General features: G+C 42.5%; 2 protein-coding genes across 2 annotated transcripts; one reads left to right on the forward strand and one right to left on the reverse strand.

The window, feature by feature from the left end:
• Positions 1–234: 234 nt before the first annotated feature.
• Positions 235–7,957, forward strand: LOC104424888 (protein STABILIZED1). The gene is given in 4 exon segments (XM_010037417.3): positions 235–403; positions 406–609; positions 612–3,393; positions 7,322–7,957. Coding segments are annotated over 3 exon segments (3,093 nt in total). The 5' UTR covers positions 235–291; the 3' UTR covers positions 3,389–3,393; positions 7,322–7,957.
• Positions 7,958–9,394: 1,437 nt separating this feature from the next.
• Positions 9,395–12,136, reverse strand: LOC104424887 (ethylene-responsive transcription factor ERF054). Its single transcript, XM_010037416.3, has one exon. It carries the CDS (start codon positions 11,596–11,598, stop codon positions 10,168–10,170), a length of 1,431 nt encoding a protein of 476 aa, XP_010035718.2. The 5' UTR covers positions 11,599–12,136; the 3' UTR covers positions 9,395–10,167.
• Positions 12,137–16,962: the final 4,826 nt, after the last annotated feature.

A 16,962-nucleotide genomic window follows, 5' to 3' on the forward strand; every position in this document is an offset into this window, starting at 1 on the left:
TAAACTGATTCTGGAAAAAAAAAAAATCAGAATTTGGCCTTATTTGGATGGTTACCAAACAGAGTGATTAAGTACAATAGTCGTAAGGGCAAATTAATGGAGAGCCGTTACAAGCCCACTCAAACCGGCCCAAATGGAAATACGGGCCTAGTAGGCCCAAGCCCATCAAGACCCACCGCCTCGACGCCAGGAAGTCGAGTCCTACTTCTCAGACCGCTCCGACGAAAGCCGCGACTATCGTCACCTCCCTCCTCTCTCTCTCTCTCTCTCTAGCTTCAAGGAGCTCCGACGATGGTGTTCGTCCTCACCCCCGACGGCAAGACCCTGTGCCTCGACCTGAACCCTAGCACCGCCACCCTCCGCGATCTCAAGCAGTCGATCCACGAGAAGTCCCGCATCCCCGCCCCCTCCAGCGCCTCATCTCCTCCTCCAGCCCCCGCCTCCTCCCAGTCGGCGCCGCCGCCGCCGCCGCCGACGACTCCCTCCCGCTCTGCCGGTTCGGCGTCGCGCCGGGCTCCACCCTCGCCCTCCACGTCCCCTTGCTCGGCGGCATGCAGGCCCCGGCGTCCCCCACCCGCCCCCGCCTCGACTTCCTCAACTCGAAGCCGCCCCCAACTACGTCGCCGGCCTCGGCCGTGGCGCCACCGGGTTCACCACCCGGTCCGACATCGGGCCCGCCCGCGCCGCCCCCGACCTGCCCGACCGGTCCACCACCACCATCGGCGGGGCCGCGGCCGGGGGCGCTCCCGGGGCCGGCCGCGGGAGGGGGAAGCCTGGGGAGGATGAGGAGGATGATGAGGGGGAGGATAAGGGGTACGACGAGAACCAGAAGTTTGATGAGTTCGAAGGAAATGATGTGGGGCTTTTCGCTTCCGCGGAGTATGATGAGGACGACAAGGAGGCGGATGCGGTTTGGGAAGCGATCGACAAGCGGATGGATTCGCGGAGGAAGGATAGGAGGGAGGCGAGGTTGAAGCAGGAGATTGAGAAGTATCGCGCCTCGAATCCGAAGATTACCGAGCAATTTGCGGATTTGAAGAGGAAGTTGCATACCATGTCTACTCAGGAGTGGGACAGCATACCCGAAATTGGGGATTATTCGTTGAGGAACAAGAAGAAGCGGTTTGAGAGCTTCGTACCTGTGCCCGACACTTTGTTGGAGAAGGCCAGACAAGAGCAGGAGCATGTTACGGCTTTGGACCCTAAGAGTAGAGCGGCAGGAGGGACTGAGACACCTTGGTCTCAGACGCCAGTAACTGATTTGACCGCAGTGGGTGAAGGAAGAGGTACCGTTCTGTCTTTAAAGCTAGATAGGTTGTCTGATTCTGTGTCGGGTTTAACTGTTGTCGATCCGAAGGGGTACTTGACTGATTTAAAGAGCATGAAGATTACTAGTGATGCTGAGATATCTGATATAAAGAAGGCGAGGTTATTGCTCAAGAGTGTTACGCAGACAAACCCGAAACACCCACCGGGTTGGATTGCGGCTGCGAGGCTAGAGGAGGTGGCGGGGAAGATTCAGGCTGCCAGGCAATTGATACAGAAAGGGTGTGAGGAATGTCCCAAAAATGAGGATGTGTGGATTGAGGCGTGCCGGCTTTCGAGCCCTGATGAGGCGAAGGCAGTGATTGCTAAAGGAGTTAAGTCAATTCCGACTTCTGTTAAGTTGTGGATGCAGGCTGCGAAATTGGAGCATGATGAACTGAATAAGAGTAGGGTGTTGAGGAAAGGGTTAGAACATATCCCTGACTCAGTTAGGTTGTGGAAGGCCCTTGTAGAACTCTCAAACGAGGAAAATGCGAGGATATTGCTTCACAGGGCAGTGGAGTCTTGCCCATTGCACGTTGAGCTGTGGCTTGCGCTGGCTAGGTTGGAGACTTATGATAATGCAAAGAAGGTGCTTAATAGGGCAAGAGAAAGGTTGTCCAAAGAGCCTGCGATTTGGATCACTGCAGCAAAGTTGGAAGAAGCTAATGGCAATACTTCCATGGTTGGAAAGATCATTGAGAGAGGTATTAGGGCTTTACAGAGGGAGGGTGTGGTGATTGATAGGGAGCTTTGGATGAAGGAGGCTGAGGCTGCCGAGAGGGCTGGGTCTGTCACGACATGCCAGGCAATTATTCACAATACAATTGGGATTGGGGTGGAAGAAGAGGATAGGAAGAGGACATGGGTCGCTGATGCTGAGGAGTGCAAGAAAAGAGGTTCCATTGAGACTGCTAGAGCTATATATGCTCATGCTCTCACAGTGTTCTTGACGAAGAAGAGCATTTGGCTCAAAGCAGCACAGCTTGAAAAGAGTCATGGAACGAAAGAATCTCTGGATGCTTTACTCCGCAAAGCTGTCACATACAGGCCACAGGCTGAAGTTTTGTGGCTCATGGGTGCTAAGGAGAAGTGGCTTGCCGGAGATGTGCCAGCTGCCCGAGCAATTCTTCAAGAAGCTTATGCTGCTATTCCTAATTCTGAAGAGATCTGGTTAGCGGCCTTCAAGCTTGAATTTGAGAACCATGAGCCTGAGCGAGCAAGAATGCTACTTGCTAAGGCACGAGAAAGGGGAGGGACAGAGAGAGTGTGGATGAAGTCTGCCATCGTTGAAAGAGAAATGGGCAACACTGAAGAAGAGAGGAGGTTGCTAGATGAAGGGTTGAAGCGCTTCCCCTCATTCTTTAAGCTGTGGCTGATGCTAGGCCAGCTTGAAGAACGACTTGGTCACTTAGAACAGGCTAAGGAAGTTTATGAATCAGGATTGAAGCACTGTTCTAGTTGTATACCTCTGTGGATTTCTCTAGCTAAACTAGAGGAGATGACAAATGGGCTAAGCAAAGCTCGTGCAGTTCTTACATTAGCCAGGAAGAAGAATCCTGCAAAGGATGAGCTCTGGCTCGCTGCCATTCGTGCTGAATCTAGACATGGAAATAAGAAGGAAGCTGATATATTGATGGCAAAGGCATTGCAAGAGTGTCCCACCAGTGGCATTCTCTGGGCCGCATCAATTGAGATGGCTCCTCGTCCCCAACGCAAAACCAAGACTGCGGATGCTTTTAAGAAATGTAATAATGACCCGCATGTTTTTGTTGCGCTTGCAAAATTGTTCTGGCATGATAGGAAAGTGGACAAAGCTAGAACCTGGCTGAATAGGGCTGTAACCCTTAAGCCTGATGTTGGGGATTTTTGGGCATTGTATTACAAGTTTGAACTTCAACATGGGACAGAGGATACCCAGAAAGACGTATTGATGAGATGTGTTGCTGCGGAACCCAAATATGGTGAGAAATGGCAAGTAATTTCAAAGGCAGTGGAGAATTCTCACCAACCAACTGAAGCCATCTTGAAGAAAGTGGTGGTAGCTCTTGGGAAAGAGGAGGCTGAGAATAGCAAACAGTAGTTCCTGTAAGATTGTCATGTTGCCTTGCTCCTCTAGTTGTATTGTATTGAACTCTGCTGGTACATTAAGCACTTACTTAGTCAGAAACTTGCTGTTTTGCTCCTTTTCTAATCCTATTTATTAGAAATTGTAAGCGAATGTTGTCTGGAATCTGGATCCGTTGAATGACAAGACATGTTAGATTTCATAGTTTAATTGTCATGTGTTGCCAACTATATGTTGGTTTGTTGTCTGTGACATTTCTATGATCTTTTATTGTCATTTTCAATAATTGCTCTCTCGGAGAGCTGCATCGAATGGAAATTGGCTGAGAAACTTATTTCGTGTGAATTTGCATTTTAAATTTAACTACTTATGTTTATGTTGGATATGAGCTCTGTTCTTGGAAAACTCTTACCTTAATAGACTACAGCAGAGGAGCAAAGGAAGACATTTAGAGGCTTTTCTTTGTATGAAAAGAATCTAAGCGACAATTTTGGCAGAGGGAAAATCATACATGCCACGTTTGAATTTTTAACTTGAAGTTTGGTTGGACTTTCAGGTTATTGCCGAAGGATTTTCATATATCAGAATGAATGCATAATAGATGTAGAGGAGACCTAAGTTAGCACTCTCTGACACCCTTCATTACATTCCTTAAGACGCTACTTTTCAAAGGGTTATGGAGATCGAGATCTTGAATATGACATCGTACACCCTAAGTTAGCACTATCTGACAGCCTTCATCACATTCCTTAAAGATGCTACTTTTCAAAGGGTTATGGAGATAAGAGATCCCGAAGAGAATATGACACTGTACAACAAGGCACGAGGGCACTCTATGATTTTTATAGCTGATCCGCTTAGTGAGAAAAAGTTCAGCTGTAATGCCATCACACACTTGTGCCCGTGTCTTCTTATGAAGGAAAAGGCATAGTTTTTTTTTTTTTTTTTGGTCGGAAGTTTGCCTGGGAACCTCCTCTTCTTTTAAGTGAAAAAAGTAAAATGATATCTTCATAGCCAAGATTTGCCCATGACTTCTCCTGACTTAAATCTCTTTAGGTTAATATGAGCCCCATCTTGCTTGTGTGGACTCTTGGTGTGCTGATGAAGCTGGACAGGCTTCACTAAAGTGAGACAAGATAATTTGATGTATTAGATGTAGACTTATGGCTGTGAAGAGATGGATTTTACCTATACAATTTCTTTTTACCAGCTGTATGTTCTTCATGCTGGTCATCAGTTTTTTGCTTTAGGAAACATAGTGAGCAACTGAGCATCTTTTTGACTAGGTTGAAATTTTGGACCCATCTGACTGGAACTATCATTCTCAACTCGCTGATTAATTTTTCCTGGAAAAAGTGAGGATAAGCAGTCTGTTTTAGGGATTGATTTGAGATATTGTACAGAGCTAATGTAAAACAAAAAAGAAAGAAGTACCTGTAGCACAATAAATTAGACAGGTTTGTATGCAACTTTATTCCATTGAAGATTCATCAACCAAATCAATCTTTAGTTAAATTTCTACTTAATGAATTTTAAAGACAATTTAGAGGTTAGGTCATCTTCAGCTCACATTGCCTTAGTTTACAGATATCTTTTCATCACTGGTTTTATTCTTGAAAGTAGATCCGCACCATAAGGAGGAGAATTTTTCCCTGTAGTCAGAAACTTGCTCACTATGAAATCTAATGTCAAGGCATAAAGTGCTTCTAGGTACCGCCTCTTCTCTGCTCATGCTTCTGTTTTGACATCTCCATGATCTCATCCATCTTAAACTAATTTGGCCTCTATTCCTGCTGCTGCAATATGGAAATTGGATCATGGCACCTTTACTGATAGAATATCTCTATTGTCTTATATCTATGTATTTTCCATTAGGTTTTAGGATATTGGGGGAGGATAGGGTCACATGGAAGTGCACAAGCCTGTTAGGAACAATAATCTTGGATTCAAGTGACAGGAAAAACAAAGAAAGATGTAGATCATGTTGATTTTTATTGTTTGCTGACCTTTGTGGGTAGTTGTTGAATAGAATGGCAAAGAGATAAATCGGGGATTCTTGGTCTTTTATGATACTTTATGGTAGGAACCACCAGGCCTGGAATATCTATTCTATGCACATGAAATGAATGCTGCCTTGCGTTCTGTTTATTTATAATTATATATTAATGGTAATACTCTTCTCGTGTAAATCTGACTGTTGAGAGACTGAGGATGTCAGGAACAAGTACAAAGATGGCTTATATTGATTGCCATGTGTGTGGAAGTAGCTGTTGAAGGGATTTTGGCAGAGAGTAATTAAAGGTGGTGATTTCATCTATGCCGTTTGAATAAGCCAAGAGGGGGATATATGTTGGCTACCTCTGTATATATTACTGTTCTACATACATGGGTGGACGAGGCGATGGCTTGCCTGTTGAGCGAGGGTGGAGTAGAGGGGGTTTAGATGGAAACTCTTGGGGACAACAGGGAGAAAAAGAATTTGGCAGTAAAGCCATGTATTGCAGCAGAGAACTTTGGCACATTTTGCTGAATGGCTATTACGTCCTGTAATAGCTATTACTAAAATATCATAGTCACTGTTTTTCCACTCTCTATTAATGTTAGATTATCATTCATAATTTATATTGTGTATATGCTGATGACATGACTTACAATTCACATATCATATGATTAATAGGTTATAAGTAAATAATCAATGTAGCAATATTTTAGCCATCTTGACTATACATAATTTTTGTTGCCTTGAAAAATCCATTATGTAATAATTCGCAGTTGCTTCTAGGGTTACTATTCTATATGACTATCTAAATTTTCATAACCAAAAAACTATGTTAATCTATTGCTCAAACTGTTATATAATATTTTTTCAATCATACTGTTAATTATGTGACAAAAAAATTCATCTAACTATTATTGTAGTTTAAATGATTAAACTTAAATTATAATTGTAAATTAGTCATTAAATAATAAATGATAATTTAAATGTTAAATAGGATATCCTGATAATATATATGGAGAAATAAGCTCATGAATAGCTGTCGAAGGTATGGCATTTATTTTATATTATCACATGTTATGTGCTTAACTTTTTATTAGAATCATGAATGAGTTGTTAAAATTTAGATGAACAATTAATATGATGTATTCTATAAATAATTATATATATGGGGTATTAAATTCATAAATTATTACTGATGATTAAAATGATAATTATTATATTACTTCTACATTGATTTTAGGGGCCATTTGGAAATTCTAATGGTATTCCCTCCCCGTTAGATATGTCACTCATAGAACCCAACAGTGTGCAATAGGTAATACATTACTTAAACCAACCAGTTTAATAGATATTACGGCTCTATTGCATTAAAGAATTTTTTTATTAGCAAAACCAAATGAGCTGCTCAAGCTCAAGTTTTTGTGGTTGAACTTGAATCCCAACTGAGACATGTTGATAGCCATGTGGTAGATTTGGCCTTTATGAGTAAGTCGTGAGATAAGTCGTGAGAGATAATTAGCCTCGGTTGTGCCTTGTGGTAGATTCAGCTTTTATCAAGTAACTGCTGAGTTGCTAGTTTTACATTATTTGAGATACATTTTTTCTTGGAAGATTGTAACATGTCGCCTTGTTTATTCAAAATAATGCCCAGAGAATTTAAGGACATTCGCTCTTGCTTATTGTGCGTTCACCAAGGTCATCTACTGGTTTTGATGTCTTCTTCTTTTTCCGTTTCTTTTTCTTAACCCAGATTCGTAGTGTAAACTGTTGCTTTTTTACCTCCTTGAAAACTTGAAATGATTGGTCTTCCATCATTGCAGAGTATGACTTGAATAGAACAACTTAAATAGATCGGAATGACTGAATGGCTGCATCTGTAACGAAAGTAGATTTGCAATGATCGACTGAGCTTAATTTTGTATTTGGTATACTTTGTGATGCTCATGTAGGCCCAATTTCATTGAGAGAACCAAACGAAGACGAGGCTTATAGAGGAGGGATGTTGGGTAGGCAAGAGTTGAATGAGGGTGGCTTCAGGGAGTGTTTTTGGCATTATGACGCTTCAGGATGGAGATTCAAGTTTCTGTGGTGTAGCAGTTGGAGATTGGGCGAATGCTAATGCTAGAGCAGGCTGTATGATGTGCTGTTATATTCACAATGACACAATCTTGCACAGTAATACAGATAATGGAGTGGGTGATCTTGGTGGAATTACTCAATCACGTGAAGACACAAGAACTTCACTTCTTTCCAACTCAAAAATCTCTTCCATCTTTGTCAAAGCCATTAGGTAGATCAACTCTTTGAGGGTGAACGAGGAAAGTCTGGCTCGGAAAATGAAAATTATTATGGTGCTGCTGTTTAATAGTAAGTTCGCACCCAATGATTGAACAATACTAGTTAGATCAAAACTATCTGAAACATATCATGCTGCTGCTGTTTAATAGTAAGTTCGCACCCAATGATTGAACAATACTTGTTATTGATCAAAACTATCTGAAACACTTGTAGGTCATGACGAAGCCCTTAGGTGATGTTGGATATGTCCAAAGATTAACTAGTCCCACTTGGGTGTTCTGCTGTGATTGTTTTTTGGACAATTTGTGGGGTACATATTCGCACTCGGCGTGGAAAAAATCGCCTATCCTCTACTCTTTTAATTTCCCAGTATGCATCAAACTATACTAAATATTCAACCTCGTCTAGGTGTGGAGTTTCCTGGTTCTTCCCCCATGATTGTATTGTTGGATTCTCCATGAGCGAAGCCAAAATTCGCAGGAGAATATATTATTCGCGTGATGTGTGCTGATGTGTTCAGTTTGAGTTAATGACCCTCCACCAAGTCGGGAGTTGTCCATTACTAGGCAATTTGATTGTGAAGGCAGACTGTATTGGCCCATCTAGTCAACTTTCTTTTTGTTCATTGTCAACTAACAAAGCATAAACCAAGAAGGAAACCACATTCTGACTTCTGTGTAGGATTTATTTTAAACTGAAGCATCACTTGCACACACGCTAATCCGGAGTTGCCCCGCCATCATTCCAAGATATTTCCAGTTTTTTTTATTGAATCCATCCCCTACGCATAACCTTACTTTATTCGGCTTATTCTAATCGACTCTCTTCATCATTTTGTAGCAATATCATTTTCTATGGGGAGTTCATCGTTATCGTGCCGTCACAAATAAGAAATGTGCATGATGTCATGGGCCGGCGGCCTCCGGTCCCACCTTTCTCTATCACTTCCCTGTCAGTGACCTATCTCCAAGGTCTCTATACAGTACTTAATTCATACTCTTTCCGGTGGTTGTTACGTTAGGCTCCCTCGGTTTTATAGAATTCTCAGGTCGCAGATGTCACAGAATATTCCTGAATTGGTGGGTTTCTTTAGTGGAGATCTCTCTTCTTGGAAGGGGAAAGAAAAGTGGGAAACTTTCAGTTTCAGCTCACCACCACTGCCAGATTCCTAGAGTAAGGTGTTGGCAATTTCCATGGCTATTGCATGGAGCATAAAGCGGGGTTATCTTCGCACTGCTTTAAATCTCACGGGATATGCTGCCACGATGACGTATCTTACAACATGGCAAAATTCTACGCAATCAGAGTAATCCTCCTAGAACATTATGAAGAATCTAATGTTCTTTTGGGAAATTCAGCAGTAGATAGAAGAAATGGCTGTAAGATACTACTAGGAGATTATTGCATATTAGGTGGGCCTTACTGCAACCTATCTAGACAATGCTAAGTCTCCTTCACATAATTGTGTCATTTGTAGATCAGTCTTAATGTATCTAACAGTAACATTTCTTCGTTCTAAATGAATGTCCTAGAGCGACAATGATTATAAGCATGTGAAAGTATTATGCTGCTCGTTTTTTAGGCTCTGTACTATTAGTAGGAATTTGAACGCAATGTCCGATTATAAACGACATCCCTTAGAAGCACCATGGCGATAATAAGCATTGCTCGTTAGAGGTAGCAGAATGGAGCAACAAACAATGACGGTGTTCTGATACAATCGATCCATCAATTGTCTATCAATGATATGAGATATAATCACAAAAGGCTACAATGACTCCATCACAGCACAAAAACATCGCTGGTGATGGACGGACCAATTGAGAAGGAGATCACAAAACCGTCTCCTTCAATGCAGGCCCACCATGGAAATTGTGATTTACAGGCTACAGCTACTACCAACCCGAATATCATAAGGCTAGGTACCAGATACAGACTAAAAGACAAATAGCATGTAAAATCCACAAGTCACAACCCCCCACATGGACAAACTGCTGTGACAACTACCGGGGATCGAATGGCCTTCTTTTTTGTCCCACTCCTCTCAGTAGAAAGGCAAGGCTTGTAAAAAATATGCAGCCCCTGTTCATCTGGGAATTCAAGGAGGGTCACATCCGTAGATGGAGACGAATCTGGAAGGTTCTCAGCATCTAAACCAGGGAAAGGGATAAAAAGGGAGATGATGAAATGAGGAAGCTTCGGAAGTTTTCTTGAAAAAAAGAAAAATGTGCTGGGTTGCTTTTTGGAATATCTGCAACCAGCAAGAAGAGTTTCTGAGCCTGAGGACAATGTCTTTTGGGACCAAATTGTGTGGATGATTAAAAAAGACAGGAATTTTTGAAAAATCAGAAGGTTGGTTTCAGAAAAATCTTCAACCCTTTGAGCAAAATGAGGTGATTTTGCGAAATGGACCCAAGGAAGAACTTTTCAGAGAGAGAGAGAGAGAGACAGAGACAGAGACAGAGACAGAGATTCTTGTGGAAATGCTGATGAAACCTCAATCTTGATCCTTCCAAAAGAAGGGTTTCATAGGGCAAGAGCTTGACGACGATGATGAAGCGGCACAGAAATTTTCCTGCTGCCTCCGGACATTATTCTCGTCGAACTCCTGCTCGTTCCCATGGCCGAAAGGAAGGTGTGATGGCAGCAGAATATTGCTGCTTGCATCCAAATCATCCCATACTGGACTGCCCGGTCCCCAGCCGGCCGGCATCGCATTGCACCAAGCCTCCGCCATTTCCCTCCACACCATCTCCTGCGAGACCGAGCCTCCTTCCCCTGCAATGCTACTTCCTGCCACCCCTTGAACCGCTTCACTTGCCGTGGCCTCGCTCGATCCTATTCCCGAATCCCCATCGGGATTGGTTTCCTGAGGCGGCGAGGTCATCAGCTCCATGGACGAGTCCTGCTGGGTGGGATCTTCTGAAGCTTGCGGAGAAGTCTTCATGTATTGGCGAGTGATCACGTTTTCATCCTTGGGGGGTGACGAAGATGACGAGCTTGGACCAGCGGATTCCTCAGCCTTGTCCTTGTTGAGGAAAAGCTCGGGGAAATTGAGCCTGGCATTCTCCCCTCGTAGCTTGAACGCCTCGCGGTCATAGGCCAGGGCTGCATCCTCGGCTGTGTCGAAGGTTCCGAGCCAGAGTCGGGTTCGGTTCCTCGGCAAGCGAATCTCTGCAACCCACTTGCCCCAATGCCGCTGCCTCACTCCACGATAGAGCTTCGTGGTGTTTATCGGCTGCGGAGGCCGGAAGATCGGCCTGCCGTCGGGCCCCAACCGATTCATCATCATCATCCTCCCCCTCGGGCTGAGATTCAGCGCGTCACTCCAGTACTGCAGCAGCCTCTGCTGGGGGTGCTGCAATGGGGACAAGTCACCTGCGAAATTATACAGCGGCTGATTAAGGCTTAGCTGCTGCTGCTGCTGCTGCTGCTGTTGCGAGGTGAAAGATATCATCTGCTGCTGCTGCTGCTGCTGCCCCTGGTTTTGCGGAGGTTGGAGCTGGAGCGCCGGCCGAAACGCGTGATACGGCACGGTCCCGAGCTGTTGCTGGAACTGCCCGTGATGTTGGGCTCCCTCCAGAGCAAAAGGAAAGATCAATCTCGGAGAGTTGTGCGAAGACGAAGGAGCCATGGGAGAGTGACCGACCGACGAGGCTGAGGTAGGAGGAACAGAGGAAGGCATGGCGAAAGGTGTTTGATTCTGATGCGTGGAAGAAGACGATGATAACTGGAAGCTCGCTTGCCTCTCCGGGCTCCGGATCTTCTTGAGAGGCCTACCCGACATGGAAGCTTCTCCAAACACAGGCCTCCACTGCTGGTTCTCCAAGCTGAACTCATAGTCTCCCTTGCCCGTCTCCAACTCCGTCATCTTCTGGCTCTCATCAACGCCCCTTCTCGATTTCCCGGTGTTCTTCGCCGCAGCCATCGCTAACCCGATCGAATCACCAGCTCCGCTCTCTCTCTCGAGCTTAAGGAAACGAAGTAAAGCTTGGAAAAAAAGGCAAAAGGATTCCTCCTTTGTACAGACGGGTCGAGAAAAGGTGAAAAGAAGAAAGATTCGGATCAAATGTACGTCGAAATCAGAGCGGGGAAGAGAATCGAGAGGAAACCGAAACCCAGATCCGAAATTTGGTCAAGAACAAAAACGGAGACCGAAATTCGGAATCTTGGATTGGATTTCAGTGGCAAATCCGATCAACCCAAAAAACAGAATCGGATTCCATGAGCGTCGCTTCTAGAATAACAATGACCCATCACAAATTCCAAAGACACAGAGAGAGAGAGAGAGAGAGAGAGAGAGAGAGAGAGAGAGAGAGCGGCGAAGGCTGGCGGAAGAAGAGCAACGAGATCGGGCGCTGATGCTGCGGGCGTGCAGGCGTGCGAGCGATGGCGTGGGAAGACGGAGTTTCTTGGGAGACGGTGGGCGAGAGGGAGCCTGGAAAAAACAGGGGAGGCTTTGGAGTGTGATGCGGAAAAGCAGGGGAGGGAGGGAGGGGGGTTTATAGGATTTGGAGAGCAGAGGGGTGTGCCCAAAATATCTTCTGGTTGGTTGGCGATGGTTCGGGCCCCACGCGCAACAGTCTTTCCTTTTCGTTACTTCGACTTTAAGCGGCCCCGTTTTGGGGGTTTCTCTTTCTCAATCGGGAAAACCACGTGAAATTAGAGTGTTTCTTCAATAATTTGAGCTATAAAAAATAAGTTCTAGTTAATAGTTCTGAGCTTAAACCGGCGGCCGCCATCCGTGGGGATGTCAGGTCGAGGATGGGCGATAACTGCAAGTTGCCGGTAGTCGATACAAAGGTTTGACCTTGACAAGGAAACCAAAATAGATAGCATAGGCAATAGGCAAAAAGAGTCTGAATGGCAGGTTATGCCTAATTCATTATAAAAAACCCTTAACATTAACACTAGTCTCAATTAAACCCTAATTTTTATTTTGGAAAAAATCTTCAATTTGAAGTCTCGTCTCAAATTTGTCCTGAATTTTTTTATAATTATTATCTAAAAAAAAACCCTTAATTTTATATTCAATCCCAAATCTACCATGAACTTTGTTTTGTCTATAAAGATTCACAAACTTTCAATTTATTATCAAATCTATCTCATGTTCTATATCGATAACGAATCCACATTAGCAAGATGATATGGAAAATTATCTTCAAATAAAACTATTCTAGGATATGAAAATTATGGATGACTAACAACGATTTTTGGACGTAGGTCTAATGGGACGGATTTGGGATTAGAGTACAAATTGGCGATTTTCTCTAAGACAATAAAAAAAAAATTGGTGTAGATTTAGGACTTGATCTAAATTTTGGGGTTTTTTGAGATAAAAAACTTTGGAGTAAAATTGGGCCTAAATCTAAAATTGGGATTCTTTTAGGTGATGAGTTTGCCAAAGCAAAAAAGAGAAGAAATAGTGAAAAGGGAAAGTAAATAATTCGAGAAATAAAAGGGAAAAATCCAACTTCAATGTATTTAAGAAGTAATTTCCAAATGAAAGAAATGGTATTAGCATTATATCTTTTTAGATCAAGACATAATTTTGTTCTGGTATATATTATTGTTGAGATGTTTGTCACTTTTTCTAAATCAGTGATGTTGATTTACATAAATTATTTTAATGGACAACAGATAATTAATCCATACATTAATAATTAAAACATCCGCCATAATTTTTCGTTTTCTCGAGAAACTCTCTTCATCTACCACAAAGAATGTTCGAAAAAAAAAACCAAAAAAGACATTAAAGCAGAACAACTTCAACATCCTTTATTTCAGAAAACACCAAGAAGTTAGAAAGCAGGAAGTAGATTTCATTTATACTTTCACAGAAAACTGAAATTAAAAATATTATCCCGAACCAAACAGACCATAATTAGCCTCTTCTCCCTTCGTCCCTGTCTCTTCCTTTATCTCCCAAGCAAATTATGAACTTACGCTTGAATAATTAAATACCTCTTATGACAAATAAATCTGCCTCAGTTAGGTAAGTTTGCTCCTGAACTAACCTGCTAATCTTACAAATTAAGCAAGACGCCAGTTAAAGTCCAAAAAAGTACGATACTCATAAGAACAATGACATGAATGATCATGATAGATTTTAAAGCACCAAAAATATTTGAGCAATATAAGCTCCTTTTCGACATATTATATAATACATATTGTATAACAATCATGTTATATGCCCTTACTTGATAATATATCCTTGTCTATTACATATATCAAATATTGACAAGGCATATACTCTAGAAGCTTATAAAATGGGATTTATATGATAATATCATATTTGCACGTCACGCATCATAATATGATATATCTTCTACTTATTCATATTATTGAATTAGGCTCAAAGTACTTGAAATATACAAGCAATCCCGATTATATATTAAAAAATGCATTCTATAGAGTTTGTATATTAATTAATCAGATGGATTATTAAGTATTCACTTAGGAAAGAATTAATCACCTGATAAACCGACTTTATGGATAAGTCTCTTTTCAATATAGTTAGCATTACTCGGACTATTTCTTGAAAGAGCGCCAAAAAGCTTTTCGAAGACCATAAACCCTTCCGACATCTGGTTTTCTCCTTCTTCTTTTCCTTTTCTTTCTAACACCCTTTCAACAGCACATATCACACGGCTTTTGGCTTTGCTTGGAAGGTCTTCTCGCACGTGTCTAAATCCCTCAATAAACGGATGACATCGCGCCAACGCACGGTACGGCAAAAGGGCTCGAGAAAAAGAGGAGGGGAAAAAAGGAAAAGATCGGCTGGTCTGTGCAAAATGTACGACCATCTGGCAGGATCCGACTCGTCAAATGGCCGGTGCCTCTGGTCAAATTCGAAGAGGGGGGGGGAGGGAAGAGGCCTCTCCTCCACTTCGAGACCATTTCGTGGGCACAACAACAAACGACGACGACAGGAACGACAGTACAGATCATCACGAATCGAGTTTTTAGATACTGTAAACGTGCTGAAGGCTTAGCATTCGTGGCGGTAGGCACCTAGAGACCATCAAAAGATTCCTGAAACGGGCATCTCGCCCGCTCGACCGGGAATGCGATTCCCATTCGTGGTGAGGTGTCCCAAATGATGAAGGAGGTCGGTTTGGTTGCTCTCCAATAATAGCACCTGTTCTTTCAAAAGTGCCATGGGCGATCTTCTCTTCCTAGCCCTTTTTCAATAAAGAAGCCTATTTAAGGAAAGGATTATCATAGGAGGTTTGATGAACTCCAAGGTTGAAAAGTGTTGCCTATGAACAGAGTCAAAAGTGATTTTTATTTTCGTTGAATCGTCAAGAAAGGTCGAGAGAGCAACGTGTTATATGATTCGCTTCGGAATTATCAAGTCAGATCGAGAATGTCATAGTGTGTACGTAGAACGGATAAAAGATCGTACCGTCAATCTTAATTATATCGTCTTTGACGTTTCTCGATATGGACAAAGAAAATCGATCTATCAATGAGTAAAATTGATCTTTTAAGCAATAAAAGTTGTCAATCACTCATTTCTATCACTATCAGCATATCATGTATAATCTTTAGATTCACGTGAAAAATGTTTCGATCAATTTTACTTTACTCCAATCAAAAAGGTCACATCAAAGTCGCCTCGTTTAAGGGCACAAACGTCTTTCCAATTCGTCTCGGCTCTAAGGAAAATTGGGGGGTTGAGTGAAAAGTAAAATTTGAGACCTCTCTCGATTCTTAAGATGCAGAAATCTTTCAATTCTAATTGAAAGGGGGGGGTCTTGTCAATAGGGCTTTGGTGCTGAGATAAGTGGATCCACAAGGGGGGAGGGGGAGGCTTCACTTTCGGTGCATGGACGCTGAAAAAATGGTCGAGCAACCCCAAAAGGAGAGAGAGAAAAAAAGAAAAGAAAAAAAGTCAACAACCATAACGGTGTCCCACAAAAAAGTCGGTGGGAATCGGCACGTGTCGGTGGTCCGAACATCATTTGCTTCCCTCCTAATCATTTGTTTTCTTGCGGGATTCCCCTCTGTCCGTATTAAACAAAGGAGAAAATGTGCCATAAAAAAGAAATAAAAAAATCAAAGCTCCCATTCTTTGCTTCGAAGCCTGGGCAAGGGTTGACGGGACCGGGGGGGCACGTGTCGCCACCTTATGCTTCGTAGTTCGCAACAAATATCTGTCCGAGAGAGAGAGAGAGAGAGAGAGAGGGAGGATCTATTTCTTGGAGACTATTCGATTGTTTTCTTTGACCAGTGGGGGACGCGCCGGTCGCCATCCCGCTTCTCTCTCTCTAAGATTTGAACTTTTAGAACCATTCAATAACATAGGGACAAAGTCGGAGTCCCTTCTGACCCATAAAAAAGAAGAAAAATGTTGGAGTCCCTCTCTCTCTCTCTCTCTCTCGTTTGGGGGGACCCAATGCTTACCATCTCCCCAAAGATATTTTAGTAATGGCACGGTTAGATTTATTAAGATTGATGTGCGAAATCAATGCGACGGATCATGGATGGGTATTAGATTGATCCACACTTGGTAACAATCTGTATACTTTGATTTTATAATTGGAAAAACTTAGGGTTTCTGATAGAAAAGTTGTATAGAAAAAACTGTTTTTCTTATGGATCTTGAGTTATTGATGACGTCTATTACGATTTGTGATATGGATAAAATTAAAACCTAGCTAGATGCACTTAGTGTTAAGGGTGTGAAATCAGTCCATTCAGGGTCTTAAACCTGGGTTCTACCCTAAAACGGGCTTTGTTTAAATCAAGATTGAACCGGTATTGAATCGAGACTAACCCCAAGTTCTCTCTTTTTCTTGGGTTGTTATGGTTATTTTGTTGATTCAAAGAGTTACACTATGATGGTCTCATCTTTATGCTAGGTTGGAAGAAAAAGAGAAATTTTTGATATCTTTCAATAGATGAACCAAAAAATTAAAATTAAAATGAAACCCATTAAAAAAAAAACAAGTTCTTCAATTTACCCTAGAACCGGCAAGGTTGGTTTCATGATCCACAGGATCAGGTCCTGATTCCCAAAAGCGGGAATCGACCTTAACTGGCAGGTTCCCAATTTCAAATGGGAACTTATCCTCCTTGAAACCGATTGCCCTACTTAGTGTAAATACAAATGAGTATTAATAATTTGTGTGTGTTTTGCTCATTTACTTGAAAAGCCGAGTGATATTAAGATAGACGTCCACAAGAACTTATACCTCTCTTATACAAGCGTAAGTTCATGGTCTCAGACTATCTAATCATCTACAATTTATAAAAATGCAAGATCATACTATCAATTGGGTGTTTA

This window comes from Eucalyptus grandis, chromosome 9 (genome assembly GCF_016545825.1).
Source record: "Eucalyptus grandis isolate ANBG69807.140 chromosome 9, ASM1654582v1, whole genome shotgun sequence".
Lineage (NCBI taxonomy): Eukaryota > Viridiplantae > Streptophyta > Magnoliopsida > Myrtales > Myrtaceae > Eucalyptus > Eucalyptus grandis.

Coding starts and splice junctions, on each gene's coding strand:
- LOC104424887 (XM_010037416.3), bottom strand. CDS start 11,598: ATGGCTGCGGCGAAGAACACCGGGAAATCGAGAAGGGGCGTTGATGAG.